Genomic DNA, 19,912 nt, shown 5'->3' on the forward strand with positions numbered 1-19,912 from the left:
ACCATGACATGGCAGGTGCAACCTGGGTCACCTCCCAGGCTAGTGGCTGAAAAGAGTCTCGCTCCCAGCACAGATGGCCCCAGCCACACCTGCCTCACCACACATATGTACCTTCGGATGTGCTGCTGCAGATCAAAGTTTTTGGTGAATGACTTGTCACAGTATGAGCACTTGAGTTTCTGAGCCTTTGGCTTCCCTGCAGCTGAAAGACAAATGGAAGGAGGGGACAATGAGGCTGGGGTGCAGCTCAGGGCGCCAAGGGCAGCCTCTGGCTGCTGAACCTGAGCCAGACAACACATACCCCGGAAATCTACACCCATGTGCAGGCCGGGGAGGAGACACAGGAGAGCTTCACAGGGACTGGGGAGGAAAGCCCAGGTCATGCTCTGGCTGGGAAAGTAAGACAAATCCTTCAGAGGCTCCCCTCTGCCCTATAATCAAATCTACCCTCTTTGCCGTGGCCCACAGTGCTCTCCCTCCCCTAACTCCTGACAACCTCATCATTCTCTCCATCCAGTTGCAGTAGACGCCTAGCTAACCTTGCTAACCTTCCAAGACCTCAAGCATGTTCCTACCTCCGGGCCTTTGCACCTGCTGTTCCCCCTTGCCTGGAATGCTTGTCCCACAGATATCCGCAAGGCTGCTTCCTTCTTCTCCTCACCTGAGGAGAATCATTTACCAGCCTCTCCCTAGTTATTCTCAATCACAGGACCCATTAGCCTCCTTCCTAGAGCAACTCAGAAATATTTATTATTTATTCCCTGTCTGTTTCTTCCATTAAACTGAAGGCAGGAGAAATCATAGACCAAGAGACTAGATCCCAGTGCCTGACACTGGGTCTGGCATACAGACTCTCAATACATCATTGTGGAAGGAAAGAAGGGTAGGAGTAGTAGACTGGAAAGCCCCTGAATAATTCTGTTTCTCTCCTCTCCATCTGCTCCCTGCTCTGACACCACCTCCCAGCCCATACTGAGCATCTGCCTTACGATGGCAGATACTACTGCTTGCCTAATATCCACTCTCCTTCTTCACTCCTCACAAATCCCATAAAGGGAATATCAATGTCCCTAGCCAAAAGAGACACTTCCCAGCTTCTCTTGCGGCTAGGTATGGCCATGTGACTAAGTTTTCATCAATGAGATATAAGCAAAAATATCAAACAGAACTTCTAGAAGCTGGGAGAAGCCCCTTTTATCCTTCCCTTTCCCTTCTTCTTACTACCTGGAATATTAAATTGATGACCGGAGTTCCAGCAGCCATCTGAGACAATGAGGCATCAGGATAACTGATACCATGTTCTGGAGGTGGTAGAAACAGAAAGAAGAAACAGGGGTGCCTGGTGCCCATGCAGTCACATGATCCCAAGATTTTCTGCTTCTGGCCTTGATTTACACAGAAAATAAACAAAATTCTATCATTTTGAAGTTATCGCTATTTTGAATTTTCCATTACATGCAAACAAACTTGAACTACCATAAAAGGGAAGACCAGAACCAAGCAGCTTGTGAATCAGCCTATGCTGAGGAAAGATGCCCATGGTAGGCTGGGGGCCCACCTTCCGGGAGTCCCCTGGCACCTTTAGCCCGTCGGGTCTTCAGCATTGGTGGAGAGTCAAAAGTGGCCACTGTGCCCCCGGTGGCGCTGGTCATGGAAGCAGTGGGGTTTGGTCCTTTGGGTTTGAATCCCTGCTTGCCAGGGCTGTACACTGCAGGGCTGGGGTATACTGGAGCCTCCACACACTGGTTTGGCACCTAGAAGGACAGCACAGTCAGAGAAAAAGCCCTGCCAGGGGAGGGGAAGAGCTCCCAGCCAGGGGCACTCTCCCTGCCTCCCTGGCCAACCTCAGCCACTCTCCCCTATACCACCATCACAGACCCTCCACCTGCCCCGGTCACCCAAGTCACTCTCAAGCCCCCTCAGAACTTCATGAAGCCAGGAGGCCAGAACAGCTATGGAGCCAGGCTGCCTGGGTTCAAATCTTGACTCTTCCACTTAGCACCTAAGTGACCTTGGGCATCTTTTAATTTCTTTGTCTCAGTTTCCACTTCTGTAAAATGGGACTCATCATAGTACCCCTCTCAAGGGGTTACTGTGAAGATTAAAGGAAGCAACAAGTAAAGGGCTTAGAACAGTGACCGGCACAGAGTGAGCATGCAATACACATTAGCTGTTATTATTGTCATGACTATGGTTTTTTGTTGTCTTTTTTTTTTTTTTTTTTTTTTGAGACAGAGTCTCGCTCTATGGCCAGGCTGGAGTGCAGTGGCACAATCTCAGCTCACTGCAACCTCCACCTCCCAGGTTCAAGCGACTCTCCTGCCTCAGCCTCCCAAGTAGCTGGGACTACAGGCACACATCACCATGCCCAGCTAATTGTTTCTTTTTTTTTGAGACAGAGTTTCGCTCTGCCACCAGGCACCAGGCTGGAGTGCAGTGGCGCCATATCAGTTCACTGGGTTCAAGCAATTCTCCTGCCTCAGCCTCCCAAGTAGCTGGGACTACAAGTGCATGCCACCATGCCCAGCTAATTTTTGTATTTTAGTAGAGATGGGGTTTCACCATGTTGGCCAGGATGGTCTCAATCACTTGACCTCATGATCCTCCCGCCTTGGCCTCCCAAAGTGCTGGGATTACAGGTGTGAGCCACCGTGTCCTGCCATAATTTTTTTTTTATATATATATTTTTAGTAGAGACAGGATTTCACCATGTTTGCCAGGATGGTCTCGATTTCTTGACCTTGTGATCCACCTGTCCCGGCCTCCCAAAGTGCTGGGATTACAGGCATGAGCCATCACATCCAGCCAACTACTCTTATCAGTGGTGAACCAGGTGGCTGGGCACAGTGGCTCACATCTGTAATCCCAGCACTTTGGGAAGCCAAGGTGGGCAGATCACCTGAGGTCAGGAGTTTGAGACCAGCCTGGCCAACATGGTGAAACCCCATCTCTATTAAAAATACAAAAGTTCGCCAGGCATGGTGGTGTGTGCCTGTAATCTCAGCTACTCAGGAGGCTGAGGCAGGAGAACTGCTTGAGCCTGGGAGGCAGAGGTTGCGGTGAGCCAAGATCACATCACTGCACTCCAGCCTGGGTAACGGAGCAAGACTCTGTCTCAAAAAAAAAAAAAAAGAGAGAGAGAAAGAACCAGGAAGTCAGAGGGGTCTGTGCTCTCCCTAGCTGCTCTACTTCCTGACTGACAGTACCCAATGGCACGGTAGCAGGCTTCCCCTCACTGAGAACTGAAGCCACAAGAAATGACCACATGAATTCTGAGTCATTCAGATTAAGTTAACATTAAGCTTACATCCCCACACTGGGACATCATAAAGAATTCATTTTTTCAGTCTTTTTGTTGTTGCTGTTTTTTGAGAGAGGGTCTTGCTCTATTGTCCAGGCTGGAATGCAATGATGTGACCTCAGCTCACCACAGCCTTGACCTCCCAGGCCCAAGCAATCCTCCCGCCTCAGCCTCTCAAGTAGTTGGGATGATAGGCACACACCACCTCACTCGGCTAATTTTTGTGAATTTTGTAGAGACGAGATTTCACCATGTTGTCCAAGCTGGTCTCAAACTCCTGAGTTTAAGTGATTCATCCACTTCTGCCTCCCAAGGTGTAGGGGTTACAGGCGTGAGCCACTGTGCCTGGCCTATTCATCATTCATTGGACTTCCTGAGGTGTCCTACCCAAAATTTCTGGCCAAGCACAATGCTCATGCCTGCAATTCCAGTACTTTGGGAAGCTGAGGAAGGAGGATGGCTTGAGCACATGAGATTGAGACTAGCCTGGGCAACATAGGGAGATCTCATCTCTACAAAATATTTAAAAAACTTGTTGGGCATGGTGACACATGCCTGTAGTCCCAGTTACTCAGCAGGCTGAGATGAGAGAGTCACCTGAGCCTGGGAGATCGAGACTGCGGTGAGCCGTGATCATGCCACTGCACTCCAGTCTGGGTGACAGAGCAAGACTCTGTCTCCAAAAAAAAAAAAGACTACAACTAAGCAAAAAGCCCAAAGTTGAAAAAATATTTCAGACAAACACAAATAAATAGAAAGGTACAGTTGGAGTAATAAATCAGACAAAACTGAAAAAAGGTTTAAAAAACACTAATTATAAAATCTGGCTGGGCACAGTGGCTCACACCTGTAATCCCAACACTCTGGGAGGCTGAAGTGAGAGGCTCACTTGAGGCCAGGAGATGGAGACCAACCTGGGCTAAAGTGAGATCACCATCTCTAATTTAAAAAAAAAAAAAAAAAAAAAAAAAACCCTCTGCAGAAATAGCTTGCCTGGTTTCTATTTTCCTGGCCAAACCCTGACCAATACAGCACTCAATAAATACTTGTTGGGCCGGGTGCAGTAGCTCACGCCTGTAATCCCAGTACTTTAGGAGGCCGAAGCAGGCAGATCACCTGAGGCCAGGAGTTCCAGAGCAACCTGGCCACCATTTCCACTAAAAATACAAAAAAAATTAGCTGGGCGTGGTAGCGCAGGCCTGTAATATCAGCTACTCAGGAGGCTGAGCCATGAGAATCGCCTGAACCCAAAAGGTGGAGGTTTCAGTGAGCCGAGATCATACCACTGCACTCCAGCCTGGGAGACACTGTGAGACTCTGTTTTAAATAAATAAATAAATAGGCCGGGCGCGGTGGCTCAAGCCTGTAATCCCAGCACTTTGGGAGGCCGAGGCGGGTGGATCATGAGGTCAAGAGATCGAGACCATCCTGGTCAACATGGTGAAACCCCGTCTCTACTAAAAATACTAAACATTAGCTGGGCATGGTGGTGCGTGCCTATAATCCCAGCTACTCAGGAGGCTGAGGCAGGAGAATTGCCTGAACCCAGGAGGCGGAGGTTGCGGTGAGCCGAGATCGCGCCATTGCACTCCAGCCTGGGTAACATGAGTGAAACTCCGTCTCAAAAAAAAAATAAATAAATAAATAAATAAATATTGTCACATGAATAAATTCACCCCTCACTCAAGGCATTACTGAGTAATTAATGTGACTGCCACTGGTATAGGCTCTTATTATCCTCAACAGCTCTTCTAGGAGAGGTCCCATTTTAGAGGAGTGCAAACGGAGGTCATGGCCCAATGTAAGATATCTACTCTAGGAGGACCACAGGCCAGGTGCTCTGCTAGGTGCTAAGGATGCAAAGTCTAATAAGAATCAGGCTCTGCCCTCAAATACCACCCTCATCTACATGGAAAATCAACAGCAGCAGCTCCCTCTGTGCTGGTCCCCACTGGGCTGGTACCCTCTGACTACCAAGCCACCAGGATTACCTCAGCATCCCACTGAACTTTTTCTCAATTCAATCAATTCCCTAGAGAAGCTTGCTCTGTTCTCCCAGGCTAGGGCAAAGCCCCTCAAAGCCCCTCAGAACATCACGTGAATGCCTTGTGGTGGGATCTTCCGACTGGTCTGGGCTCTCTTTATAAGGGACTACCTGACATGGGGTGAGTCTGAATTAGTGTGATTTCCAGTGCAGGTGGGTTGTTTCTGTCATAACCATCCCCTCTAGCATGAGTGTCTTGGAAGGTTCTATGAACTCAGTGCATTTTGAGTAGACAGCCTGCAGCTTCGGGCTCATGGGCAGGGAATTAGCCTGGTACGGTGACTGGATTATGGCCCCAATTCTTCACCCCTCCCCATACCCATGCCTTTGCAGTGTGACTTTGCAGGTCCTCCCATCAAGAGGTGGCATCTATTTCCCTAGCTGTTGAATCTACGCTGGCCTTGTGATCACTTCTGGCCAGTAGAAGTGATTCTGTGTTATTTACAAGCCTAAACCTCCAGAGGCCTTGGGCATTTCTGCCTGCATTTGTACACCTCCACCATGGCCACGAGAACCTACTGGAGGATGAGAGTCACGCAGAACAGAGCTGAGACACCCCACTTGTCCCAGCCCAGGCCATCCTAGAGCGGCTGACAACCAGCCAACCTTCAGACATATGAGTGAGTCCAGCCAAGATCTGCAGAGTTGTCTAGCTGACCATGCAAACACGTGAACAATAAACACTTTTGCGATACATTACTGATGTCTGATGGATATTTCTTTCCCAGCAATAGCTAACTGATACACCTAGCTTATTAAAAACTGTCAGGGACACTTATGCACATAATTTTTTTGAATCTTTTTTAATTTTTTTGTCCAAAAAGGCAGGCAATCTCTGACTGTTCTGAGCATTACCTGCAGGCAGCTTATATTTCTGCTACAACCTGTACTCCATTTCACCCTCTCATGGCTGGCATCTTACATCTGTGGGTTTGATGCTTTGATGAAAGTCCTCCCCATGATGTGGTACACCCCATGAAGGCCAGGACTGGGTTTGGTTTTCACGGTATCCCCAGCACAATACCTGGCACACAGCTGGTGCTCAGGATGGGTCCAGGTTGCCCATGATGTCCATGACTACTGTTCTCTTCCACCCTGCCCCCTCTGCTCACCTCCAGGGGTGGATAGGGCTGCATCCCCAGCGCCTGGATCTCCACGGTTCCACTCCCAGCCAGGGGCGCAGCAGCACTGTACACCTCCACCACACCGTTCCCTCCAGGGTTGGGACGCCCAGGGGGGCCCAGGCTCTGGGGTGGAGGTGGTGGGGGCTGAGGTGGTGGCGGTGGGGGCAGTGGTGGAGGAGGCGGAGGAGGGGGTGGAGGCTGGGTGAGGTAGCTGGGCACGGAATGCATGTTTAGGCTGCTCTGAAATCAGAAAAGAAAAGTGTTACAGCTTCTTGATACCAGCTGTCTTACTTATCAGGGAGGAAGGACATTGGCTTTAGCCAGCCAGGTGGAAAGAACAGCTACTTACCAGGTAGCTCAGGGGAGGGGCTAAGAGGGGTTGGGGAAACAAAGTCATGGGAGAATTCAGAGGAAGCCTTGGCTTGGTGCTGCTATCCCTCTTCCCTGTGAAAGTAGGCAGAAATGACCTAACTCATGCAGAAAAGAGTTAATAGAGCAGCCTAATGTTGCTATTTTAAAAAGGGCTTTCTTGCAGCACCAGCTCGTGACTGGGATCTGAGAACCTGGCTTGTGGGACATCTCCTTTGTTGATAAGGCTTGTTTTGCCCACCTGGGGCACTGTTCTATTGTACCAGCTTATGTAGGCTATTTGGACGGAAAACGGGATTCATGGCAAACACTTCCTTCTCCTCTGAGAGTCTGGAATTTTGGTTGTGGTGACTGGTCAACTATATGACCAATCCCTAACAGAAACCCTGGCCTTGGGCCTGGTGCAGTGGCTCACGCCTGTAATCTCAGCACTTTGGGAGGCCAAGGTGGGTGGAATCCAGGAGTTCGAGACCAGTCTGGGCAACATGGCAAAACCACATCTCTACTAAAAATACAAAAAATTAGCCAGGCATAGTGGTGCATGCCTGTTGTCCCAGCTACTCAGGAGGCTGAGGTGGGGGAATCACCTGAGCCCAGGGAGGTGGAGGTTGCAGTGAGCCGAAATGGCACCACTGCACTCCAGCCAGGGCAGTTGAAGTAAGACCCTGACTCCAGAAAAAAACAAAAACAAACAAACAAAAAACACCCCTGGCCATCGAGTCTTAAGTGTGTTTCCCCAGGTAGAAACACAGCACACATGTTGCTAGACTTCATGGCTGCAGGAAGAAGAGTGTTTGGTGCAACCTCTCTCCTCCTCCCCAAGACAGAGAATTCTGGGTTCCTCCAGATGCCACCAGATGGTGTCTTTTTCCCTCGCCGAACTTGTCGTGTGTCCCTTCGCTGTAATAAACCACAGCCATGAGTACAACCCTCTCTGAGTCCCGTGAGTCTTTTGAGAGAATCATGAATGTGTGGGTAGTTGTGAAATGCAGCCAGTGACTTCTAGAAATTTATGCTACAAAAAAAATCAAGCAGGTGGGCAAAGATGTCTGTACATAGATAGTGACTCCAACCATTTTCATAACAGCAAAAACTAGCAATGACCTACATGTCTATACATAGACACTTGGCGAAATAGAAGATAGCCCTTCCATATGGTGGAATCCTTTGCAGCTATTAAAATGACGGTGCTGATGGGTGCAGTGGTTCACAACCGTAATCCCAACATTTTGGGAGGCAGAGGCAGGAGGATTGTTTAAGCCCAGGAGTTCGAGACCAGCCTGGGCAATGTAGCCAGATCCTGTCTCTAAAAAAATTTTTTTAAATTAGCCAAGTATGTTGGCACATGTATGTAGTCCCAGCTACTTAGGAGGCTGAGGAGGGAGGATGGCTTGAGCCCAGGAGTTTGAGGTTACAGTGAGCTATGATCTCACCACTGCACTCCAGCCTGAGTAACCTAAGTGAGACACTGCCTCAAAAATTTAAAAAGAAAAAACAAACAAACAAAAAAACACATGATGATGCTGATCAGCATTTCATAAAGGACACGGGGTCCTCCTCTTCACTGCTATTCCTTATGTTCCACAGTAAAATATGTATGAGGAAAAAGTCTCTGTTGAGAAAATCAAAAGGATTTCTATGTGGCAGGAAGAACCCAGGGACACAGCAAGGGGAGAAGTAAAACACCTCCACCTTAGGCTCATTTGGCCACAGATCCTTTTTGTATTAAAAAAATCCCGGCCAGGTGCAGTAGCTCACATCTATAATCCCAGCACTTTGAGAGGCCAAGGCTGGAAGATCCCTTGAGCCCAGGAGTTCAAGATCAGCCTGGACAACAAATGGAGACCCCTATCTTTACGATTTTTATTTTTAATCCCAGGAGCTACTATGCATTTTCTGTTTCTCTCTTTTTTTTTTTTTTTTTTTTTTTTTTTTTTTCAGACAGAGTCTCCCACGGCCGCCTGGGCTGGAGTACAGTGGTGTGATCTTGGCTCACTGCAACCTCTGCCTTCGAAGTTCAAGAGATTCTCCTGCCTCAGCCTCTAGAGTAGCTGTGATTAGAGGTACCCGCCACCACACCTGGCTAATTTTTTGAATTTTTAGTAGAGATAGAGTTTCACTATGTTGACCAGGCTGGTCTCAAACACCTGACCTCATGACCTACCTGTCTTGGCCTCCCAAGGTGCTGGGATTCAGGCGTGAGCCACTGTGCCCCGCCCGCATTTTCTGTTTTTCTAATGGACAGGGGACACTTGTTAAGAATAAAAACAAGGCAGGCCTGGAGTGGTGGCCTACTCCCGTAATCCCAGCACTTTGGCAGGCCTAGGCAGGTAGATCACCGGGTCAGGAGATCGAGACCATCCTGGCTAACACTGTAAAAACCTGTCTCTACTAAAAATACAAAAAATTAGCCAGCTGTGGTGGTATGCTCCTGTAGTCCCAGCTACTCAGGAGGCTTAGGTAGGAGAATCACTTGAATCTGGGAGGCAGAGGTTGCAGTGAGCAGAGATCATGCCATTGCACTCCAGCATGGGCAACAGAGCAAGACTCCCTCTCAAAAAAAAAAAAAAAAAAGGCCAGGTGAGGTAGCTTATGCCTATAATCCCAGCACTTTGGGAGGCCAAGGCAGGTAGATCATCTGAGGTCATGAGTTTGAGACCAGCCTGACCAACACAGTGAAACTCCATCTCTACTAAAAATACAAAAATTAGTGTGTAATCCCAGCTACTCAGGAAGCTGAGGCAGGAGAATTGCTTGAACCTGGGAGGCGGAAGTTGCAGCGATCCGAGATCATACCACTGTACTCCAGCCTGGGCACGACAGCAAGACTCTGTCTCAAAAAAAAAAAAAAAAAAAAAAAGTCAGAAATCAGGCTGGGTGCAGTGGCTCACACCTGTAATCCCAGCACTTTGGGAGGCTGAGATGGGGGCACATCACCTGAAGTCAGGAGTTCAAGACCAGCCTGGTCAACACGGTAAAACCCTGTCTCTACTAAAAATACAAAAATTAGCCAGGTGTGGTGGCACACACCTGTAATCCCAGCTACTCAGGAGGATGATGAAGGAGAAACACTTGAACCCAGGAGGCAGAGGTTGCAGTGAGCTGAGATCATGCCACTGCACTCCAGCCTGGGCAACAGAGTGACACTCCATCTCAAAAAAAAAAAGGTCAAAATAGCTGGACTGAACCTACAAAGCCCCACACATTCTGGGTCCCCACCTAGATGTAGCAGCTTCCCCACCTACAGCAAAGCTGGACAAGGGGAAACTGACAGCCCCCCTTGGCATCAGGGAGAGCTGGGGCCAGGCCCCCTTTATTCTACAGGATTCTGAATCTGCAGGAGTTAAGGTACAGGTCTGGAATCAAGACTCCATGAGAAGCCCACGCTTTCTTACCTGCACAGGTGGGGGGCCCTGGGGCATGGGCTGGTCCAGGGATGTGAAGGCTGACATGGCAGACATGAGCACATCATCGCTCACCAAGATGTTCCCCTGTACCAGGGTCTGGATCAGTGGGGATGGGGGTACTGTGATGTATGTGGAGATCTGGACAGTGAGAGAGAGAGACTGAGTGAGAGAGATACAGAGAGAGACAGAGTGTGTGTGTGCGCATGTGTGGACACGTCTGAGGCTCTGTAAGTCAGCCGAGGAGGGTATGATGCAAAAGATCCAGGTTCTGGAGTCCCACAGACTTGGGTTCTATTCCTACCTCTGCTGCTCCCTGCTGTGTGACCCTGGGCAAGTCACTCTACGTCTCTGTGCCTCCATTTAATCATCTGTCAAATGAGAAAGATAAGGCCAGGCATGGTGGTTCACACCTGTAAACCCAGCACTTCGGGAGGCTGAGGCAGGTGAATCACTTGAACTCATTTTGGGAGGCTGAGGCAGGTGAATCGCTTCAACCAGGAGTTCAAGACTAGCCTGGGCAACATGGTGAAACCCTGTCTCTACAAAAAAATACAAAAATTAGCCAGTGTGGTTGCACACACCTGTAGTCCCAGTTACTTGGGAGGCTGAAGTGAGAGGATCACCTGAGCCCACGAAGTACAGACCGCAGTGAGCCATGATGGCACCACAGCACTCAAGCATGAATGACAGAGTGAGACTCTGTCTCTAAAAAAAAATACAGGTCAGGCGCAGTGGCTCACATCTGTAATCCTAGCACTTTGGGAGGGGGAGGCAGGTGGATTGCCTAGCTCAGGAGTTCACAACCAGCCTGAGCAACACAGTGAAACCCTGTCTCTACTAAAATACAAAAAAAATCAGCTGGGCATGGTGGCAGGCACCTGTAGTCCCAGCTACTCTGGAGGCTGAGGCAGGAGAATCATTTGAACCTGGGAGGCGAAGGTTGCAATGAGCCGAGACTATACCACTGCACTCCAGCCTGGGTAACAAGAGAAAAACTCTATCTCAAAACAAATGAGGAGAATAACTCACATCTCTCTGCAAAGTACATACTCTATGACTCAGTAATAATACTTCTTTGCATTGGCCGGGCACAGTGGCTCACACCTGTAATCCCAGCACTTTAGGAGGCCAAGGTGGGCGGATCATGAGATGAGGAGATAGAGACCATCCTGGCCAACATGGTGAAACTCCATCTCTACTAAAAATACAAAAACTAGCTAGGCATGGTGATGCGTTCCTGTAGTTCCAGCTACTCAGCTGAGGCAGGAGAATCGCTCGAACCCAGGAGGCAGAGGTTGCAGTGAGCCGAGATTGTGCCACTGCACTCCAGCCTGGGTAATAGAGTGAGACTCCATCTCAAATAAATAAATAAATAAATAAATAAATAAATAAATAAATATTTCCTTGTATCTATCCTAGAGAAACACTGAACTCATGTCCACAGGAAGTCCACAAGTATCTTAGGTCAAGAAGAATATTCGTTCTGGTACGGTGACTCATGCCTGTAATCCCAGCACTTTGAGAGGCTAAGGCAGGCGGATCACTTGAGGTCAGGAGTTCGAGACCAGCCTGGCCAACATGGTGAAACCTTGTCTCCACTAAAAATACAAAAAGTAGCTGGGCATGGCGGTGGGTGCCTGTAGTCCCAGCTACTCGGGAGACTGAAGCAGGAAAATCACTTGAACCTGGGAGATGGAGGTTGCAGTGAGCTGAGACTGTGCCACTGCACTCTGAGCAACAGAGCAAGACTTTGTCTCAAAAACAAACAAACAAACAAAGATAGGGGTGAGGGGAATATTTTCTACTAGCAAAACTCATAGTCAAGCAGTGAGAAAAATGACTATGTTTTATGCCAGAAGATGCCTGTTTCAGTCTATATATCCCATGGGTCTGGGCTGAAGGCTTTCATTTTGATGGCAGAAATGATACCTATACAATGAATGAAGATAACGTTCCAAAGGGATAAGGAAAGAAAAGGAAGCCAGTTGGAAATCTGACCCCTTGACCTGGTATCCTGAGATATGCCCAGCCTCCTTTATGAGGGATCCTTTAATCTCTCTATGAGCCCCCCACCCAGGGTGTCTTTGCTCCAGAAGCATGTGTTTGGCTGAGGACTCTGGAAGCTTCCCCAGATGCCTGCAGCCTGGCCCTCTCCTCTGGCCTCCTGACTTGGAAGTCTACACTGTCTACTTCGTCACAGCCTCCATTTAAAGGTCGGCAGGCATCTCAACTTCAACATGCGCAGCTGAGCTCCTGACATCCCCCGAAAACCTTCTCCTCACAGCCTCCTCCCTTCAGTTAGTGGCAACTCTAAATCAGGAGTCCCCCAGGACCTTTCTTTATCTCACACTCCTCACCCCATCAATTCACAATTTCTGTCCGCAACACCTTCAAAGTGCTTCTAAAATCTCACGCCTTCTCACCACCTCCATTGCCAACATGCTGGTCAAGCTACCTGCATCCACTGCCTGGATCTGTGCCACAGCCCCCCCATCTGGTCTCCTGGCCTTCTCCCTTGTCCTCCCTCAAAACCTATTCTCTATCCAGCAGCCAGTGTGACCTGATTAAAGTCACTATGTCCCTCCTCGTCTTGACAGCCTCCAATGGCTCCCATCTCACTCTCAGTGAAAGCCCCAGGACCCACAGGATCTGCCAAGACCCTCCTGCCGCCCCTCCTATCACCTCCCACCTTCCTACTTACTCACTCAGCCCCAGCCACTCTCACCTCCTCCTAGTTCCTGGAACAAACCCACTCCTGCCTCAAGGACTCTGCATCTGCTGATCCCCACACCTGGCTCCCGCTTCCCCAAACCAGCCGCATGACTCATTCCCCAGCCTCCTTAGGTCTATCTGGTATGTTCTTCCTATTTATTTAAGTAACTGCAGAAATTAAATAGTACTATCATTTTAGATTTGTTTTTTTTTTTTTTTTTGAGACGGAGTTTCACTCTTGTTACCCAGGCTGGAGTGCAATGGCGCGATCTTGGCTCACCGCAACCTCCGCCTCCTGGGTTCAGGCAATTCTCCTGCCTCAACCTCCTCAGTAGCTGGGATTACAGGCACGCGCCACCATGCCCAGCTAATGTTTTTTTTTTGTATTTTTAGTAGAGACGGGGTTTCACCATGTTGACCAGGATGGTCTCGATCTCTTGACCTCGTGATCCACCCGCCTCGGCCTCCCAAAGTGCTGGGATTACAGGCTTGAGCCACCGCGCCCAGCCTCGTTTTAGATTTTTTAAATAATAATATATTATCTACTTATTACACAACTTGATTTTTCATATAACACCTTTTACCTGCTATATAGTACTTATTCTTCCTGCTCACCTCTTCACAGAGCCCTTCCCCAAGCACCATAGGCAATATGGCAAAACCTCCCACCCCCATCTGGCATCCCCTATTTCTGCATTTAACATGCTGAAAACGTACATGTGCACCATCCAACCCACCCCACTCCACAAGGGCAGTGACTTGGTCTGCCTTATCCATCGCTATAGCCCCAGTGCCCGGCACAGTACCTGAGCATGACAGGCACTCAAAAGAGACATGTTGAATGAATGAATGAACAAACAAATGAATACCTGGCGATTGGTAGGAGGCGGGGCCTGCTGGACCGCTGTGGGGGCTGCTGACGGTGTGTAGATGCTGTTGGTGGCCAGCGAGACTGTGGCCAGGGTGGGGGTGTGCCCCTGGCACTGTTCCCGCTTGTGGGTCATAAACGCTGGCAGTGAGTTGAATTGCTTCTTACACTTCCCACAGAGAAAGACATCCTCGTCATCTGGGGTCATACCCGAAGGGTAGTGGGAAGAGGCCACAGACAAAGGTAAAATAATGAAAAAAAAGCAAGAATATGTCAAGGGGCATCACAGTGTGAAACTGAACTGTGCTGACCACAGGAGCAGCAATCTGGGTGACATGCAAGTGTCAGGCATCAACCATGTGCTTCCTAGGAGCTTTCAAAACCACACAGGTGGCCAGGTACAGTGGCTCACACCTGTAATCCCAGCACTTTTCGAGGCCAAGGAGGGTGGATCACCTGAGGTCAGGAGTTCAAGACCAGCCTGGCCAACATGGTGAAACCCTATCTCCACCAAAAACACAAAAATTAGCTGGACATGGTGGTACGTGCCTGTAGTCTCAGCTACTCGGGAGGTTGAGGAAGGAGAATTGCTTGAACCTGGGAGGCAGAGGTTGCAGTGAGCCTAGATCGTGCCACTGTACTCCAGCCTGGGGGACAGAGTAACACTCTGTATCAAGAAAAATAAATAAATAAAAGAAGGCGGCCCTTACAGGCCTGGTCTGTAAACAGGAGAAATTCATGCTCAGCCTATTATTTCCACAGAAGAGAGGCCGAAAAATCACTTCCAGGGCAAAGGCACAAACATTGTTGTAAGGCAGCGGGGCCCTTAGCCACTCCCTGCACCATGACCCCATCTCCCCACGTTTACTAAGCAGTTGAGAGCTGGTGTCCTCAGAGCTAAGCAGAGAAAGGCGTCAGCGCAGAGAAAGGCGTCAGCCCAGAGATCCAGGCTGGGAGGTAGAGGAGAGGGTTCAGACACCAGAGCATGTCCTGGGGCCCACAGCAGGCATTTTACTCCCACTGCCCAGCATGAGCTCCACCTTACTCTTCCTGGGGAGCCACTCACCCTTCCACTGGTGAACTTGAGCAGATACTCACCCAATGGCTGGATAGCAGGGGGCGCATTGACACTCTGGCCTGTTGGATCAGGGACTGCTCCTTGGCCATCCAATAATGATTGGACAGCCAGAACGGTCTGATTGTCCATTCCTGAAAAAAGAAATGCAGCCTCTTTGGAAGGTAGGCCCTGCATCGTGCTCTGACATCACCCTTATAAGCCAGACCTACAGCAAAACCCCTGTGGCGGCTGGGTATGGTGGCTCACACCTGTAATCCCAGCACTTTGGGAGGCTGAGGTAGGAGGTTGCTTAAGCAACCTCAAGGGAATGGCTAAGGGCCCCGCTGCCTTACAACAACTACCAGGAGTTTAAGACCAGTCTTAGTCAAAAATGACTACCCAAAAAGAAAAAAAAAAAAAGCCAGGAGCAGTGGCTCACGCCTGTAATCCCAGCACTTTGGGAGGCCAAGGCGGGTGGATCACGAGGTCAGGAGATCAAGACCATCCTGGCCAATGTGGTGAAACTCTGTCTCTACTAAAATACAAAAAAATTAGCTGGGCATGGTGGCACACACCTGTAGTCCTAGCTACTCAGGAGGCTGAGGCAGGAGAATTCTTTGAACCCAAGAGGCAGAGGTTGCAGTGAGCTGAGATTGTGCCACTGCACTCTAGCCTGGCAAAAAACCAAGACTCTGTCTCAAAAAAAAAAAAAAAAAAAGCTGGATAGGGCCAGACACGGTGGCTTATGCCTTGTGATCCCAACACTCTGGGTGGCCGAGGCAGGCATATCACCTGAAGTCAGGAGTTCGAGGCCAATATGGCGAAACCCCATCTCTACTAAAAATATAAAATTAGCCGGGTGTGTTGGCATGTGCCTGTAATCCCAACTACTTGGGAGACTGAGGCAGGAGAATCACTTGAACCCAGGAGGCAGAGGCTGCAGCAAGCCAAGACTGTGCCACTGCACTCCAGCCTGGGTGACAAGAGCAAAACTCTGTCTCAAAAAAAAAAAAAAAAAAAAAAAAAAGCTGGATAAATTGGATAAATCCTGGCCCTCTAAGAACCTTGTAGAACACAGCCATCCTCCTATCCTAGACTGCCTTCCTCTGAACTTTCACGTGAAAGAAATAACCTTCCAGCCTGCTGAAGCCACTGTGATGTGCAGCTCCTATCTTACTAATGGCTGACTCTAATCCTAAGTGACAAAGTCCCTCTGGAAATCACATTAGCCAGTCATCCTCATTCACACCCACAAACCCCACAGATCTGTCTGCACACAGGCATCCTTGCCTTCCTTATTTTTCAATGTGTGCCTGTCCTTTTTATTCCTCAATAAACAATAGACTCTGAATTGGTGGCTGGGGATCAAGAAACTGACTTCTTCCATCTTTTCTCATCAGTTACCACAGTTGAAGTTCACATTAGTATACTGTCCGGCCATGTCACTAGCTGGATGACAGGCCTCACATCTCAGTGGCCACCAAGGCACACTGCTCCCCTCCCAAATGACCGAGATGGTACCTCCTCTCTATGACCCCACAGCCAATACTCTGTCTCCAACCTCTCAGCTCTTACCTGGAAGTCTGCCCCAACTTCTAACTGCAATGCAAATCGAAACCATCAGCTCCTACAGCCAAACTGAAACCATGCTTTCCCTTGTCACAATGCAGGTTGTGTCCCTCCTGACGCCAGCCCTCCCCTCCAATCCCTCCTCCTTCCCAGAAAACACTCTCCACCAACTCTCACGACCCTGTGCTGGGGAACCATTCACAGCTACACACGATCAGTCTCTCCGGAGTGCCCTCCTGTGTGCTCTTCATCTCTCCTCCCTTCAACAGCAAGTATCCCATGAGGGTCACCTGTACCCTCTATCTCTTCCACCACTTTCCAGTTCTCCTCCCCACTCTAGTGGGACTTAAGCCCTCCACCATCTGGAACCACCTCTGAAAAAACTGTAAAGTGAGAAAATCATGACAGAGAAAGGCACCTGACCTAACCAACCCCCACCTTTGCCTTTAACCTCCAACCTGCCCTGAGTCATCCCTGGGCTTGGGCCAAGCTAACTTTGGGAGAAATTTAGTTTACAGTTTAAATGACCATAGACCTTCCCCAAAACTAAACCACCTTTGTAAAGCTAATGAAAGACTACCAGGTTAGGTGGGTAAGAGGAGCCTAAATTCTGCTAAGGTATAGACACAAATGATTACCAGTCATTACTCCAGCAGTTACAAGATTTGCAACTTCCCCAATTACTCCTGCAGATAATATTATTATTACTTTGAAATGGGATCTCCCTATGTTGCCCAGCATGGTCTCAAACTCTTGCGCTCAAGGGATCCTCCCACCTCAGCCTCCCAAAGTGCTGGGAATACAGGCGTGAGCCACCATACCTGGCCAACATCATCATTATTATTACGATTATTTTGAGATAGAGTTTTGCTCTTGTTGCCCAGGCTGGGGTGCAATGGCGCGATCTTGGCTCATGGCAACCTCTGCCTCACAGATTCAAGTGATTCTGCAGCCTCAGCCTCCCCAATAGCTGGGATTACAGGTATGCGCCACCACGCCTGGCTAATTTTGTATTTTTAGTAGAAAGGGGGTTTCTCCATGGTAGTCAGTCTGGTCTCGACTCCCGACCTCAGGTGATTCGCCCATCTCAGCCTCCCAAAGTGCTGAGATCACAGTCATGAGCCACCACATCCGGTCCCAACATCATTATTACAGAATCTAAGATTGGCCTTTTGAGATATCTTCATATTTTTGCTTTCCTGACAACCAATGGCTCCACCTGGACCTGCCAATGGGTCCTATGGCCCCACCCAGAAGCAGACTCTACATGTAGGAGGACTATTTTCCACATCCCTATGATTATACCCCTAATCAATCAGCAGCCCATGTCCTTGCCCCACAACCTATCCTTGAAAAAGCCTAGCCTCTAAATTTTCTAGGAGGCTGATTTGGGTAATAACAAAATTCCAGTCTCCTATTCAGCCACCTCTGTGTGAATTTAATTTTGTCTCTATTGCAATTCCCCTGTATGGATAAATTGGCTGTATCTGGGCAGCAGGCAAAATAAACCCATTGTGTGGTTAAAGTTCCACGAAAACACTTTCCCCATCATCACCAAAGACCATCTGGCAGCATCTGCCACTCCCTGAAACACTGTTCTTGGCTTCAGGGCACAAATGTTCATAGCACTTTTATGTATAATAGTAAAAAACTTACCCTAAGCAGCATGGTGAAACCCCATCCCTACTAAAAATACAAAAAATTAGCCAGGTGTGGTGGTACACACCTGTAGTCCCAAATACTTGGGAGGCTGAGGCAAGATAATTGCTTGAACCTGGGAAGTGGAGGTTGCAGTGAGCCAGATTATGCCATTGCACTCCAGCCTGGGCAACAGTGAACCTTTTGAGATGGGATCTCCCTATATTGCCCAGGTGAAAACCTGGTGGTCTTTCAATAGCTTTACAAAGGTGGTTTACTTTTGGGGAAGGGCTATTATCATTTAAACTGTAAGCTAAATTTCCCCCAAAATTAGATTAGTCCAAGCCCAGGGACAACTAAGGGCAGTTAGGAGGTTAAAGGCAAGGTGAGGGCTAGTGAGGTCGGGTGTCTTTTTCTGTCACGATTTTCTCACTGTTAAAATTTTTGCAGATGCAGTTTCAGAATGGTGGGGGCCTTAAGCCCCACTGGAGTTGGGGAAGAGGACCAGAAGGTAGTAGAGGAGACAGGGAGTGTAGGAAATGATTCAGAAGAACAACTGAATTGTTTCTAGATTTTATTATTTTTTTTTTCTTTTTTGAGACATTGAGACCCTGCCTCAAAAAAAATAATAAAAGGCCGGGCGCGGTGGCTCACTCCTGTAATCCCAGCACTTTGGAAGAACAAGGCGGGCGGATCACAAGGTCAAGAGATAGAGACCATCCTGGCCAACATGGTGAAACTCCGTCTCTACTAAAAATACAAAACAAATTAGTCAGGCGTGGTGGTGCATGCCCGTAGTCCCAGCTACTCGAGAGGCTAAGCCAGGGAATTGCTTGAAACTGGAAAATAGAAGTTGCAGTGAGCTGGGATTGTGCCCCTGCACTTCAGCCTGGCGATACAGAGAGACTCTGTCTCAAAAAAAAAAAAAAAAGTTGGGGCACAGTGGCTCATGCCTATAATCCCAGCACTTTGGGAGGCAGTAGCAGGCAGATCATGAGGTCAGGATTTCAAGACCAGCCTGGCCAACATGGTGAAACCCCATCTCTACTAAAAATACAAAAATCAGCTGGGTATGGTGGTGCGCTTCTGTAATCCCAGCTACCCAGGAGGCTGAGGCAGGAGAACTGCTTGAACCGGTACCTGGGAGGTGGAGGTTGCAGTGAGCCGAAATCATGCCACTGCACTCCAGCCTGGGCTACACAGTAAGACTCTGTCTCAAAAAATTATTTTTATTATAAATATAAAAACTTAAAACAGTTCGGGTGTTCTTCAATAAATGGTTAAATGGTGGAATATCCATACTATGGAATAATACTCAGCAATAAAAAGGAACAAAGTATTGCTATACACAACAACTTGGATGAATCGTTAAGGAATTATGATGGGTGAAAAGAGGCCATCTCAATGTTCTGTACTTTAGTATTTCATTTACATAGCATTCTTGAACTCACAAAATGTTAGAAATGGAGACAGATGAGTGGTTCCCAGGCATCAAGGATGGTGGGAGGAGGGGAACATTTAGGGTGTGGCTATAAAAGGGCAACCCCTTGGAGCGATGCCACTGTCCTGTATGTTGACTAGCAGTGATATACCATAGTTTCGCAAAATGTTACAATGAGGGAAATGGGGCAAAGGACACGCGGGATCTCCCTATATTATTTCTCACAACTGAATGTGAATCTACAGAAAAAGTGATTTCAAAATAAAAAATTTAGTGGCTCACGCCTGTAATCCAAACACTTTGGAGGTCAAGGTGGGCGGATCACCTGAGGTCGGGAGTTCAAGACCAGCCTGACCAACATGATGAAACCCCCGTCTTTAAA

The 19,912-nt window shown here is 48.5% G+C and overlaps 1 protein-coding gene across 3 annotated transcripts in view; it reads right to left on the reverse strand.

Moving 5' to 3' along the window:
* The window catches only part of ZNF341 (zinc finger protein 341), a 58,255-nt gene that overhangs the window by 33,050 nt on the left and 5,293 nt on the right, over positions 1-19,912 (reverse strand). Inside the window, exons 2-7 of one of the 3 annotated variants that reach the window (XM_032295227.1) lie at positions 14,924-15,034; positions 13,827-14,023; positions 10,234-10,383; positions 6,458-6,709; positions 1,580-1,754; positions 112-202 (exon numbers count right to left, since the gene is read on the reverse strand). In XM_032295227.1, coding sequence (XP_032151118.1) covers positions 112-202; positions 1,580-1,754; positions 6,458-6,709; positions 10,234-10,383; positions 13,827-14,023; positions 14,924-15,034 — 976 coding nt within the window. Of the gene's footprint in view, positions 1-111; positions 203-1,558; positions 1,755-6,457; positions 6,710-10,233; positions 10,384-13,826; positions 14,024-14,923; positions 15,035-19,912 lie in introns of those variants that run through there. The other 2 variants (XM_032295226.1, XM_032295228.1) reach the window with 2 other exon arrangements.

This window comes from Sapajus apella, unplaced genomic scaffold (assembly GCF_009761245.1).
Source record: "Sapajus apella isolate SASKATOON/1434 unplaced genomic scaffold, GSC_monkey_1.0 scaffold33, whole genome shotgun sequence".
Classification (NCBI taxonomy): Eukaryota; Metazoa; Chordata; class Mammalia; order Primates; family Cebidae; genus Sapajus; species Sapajus apella.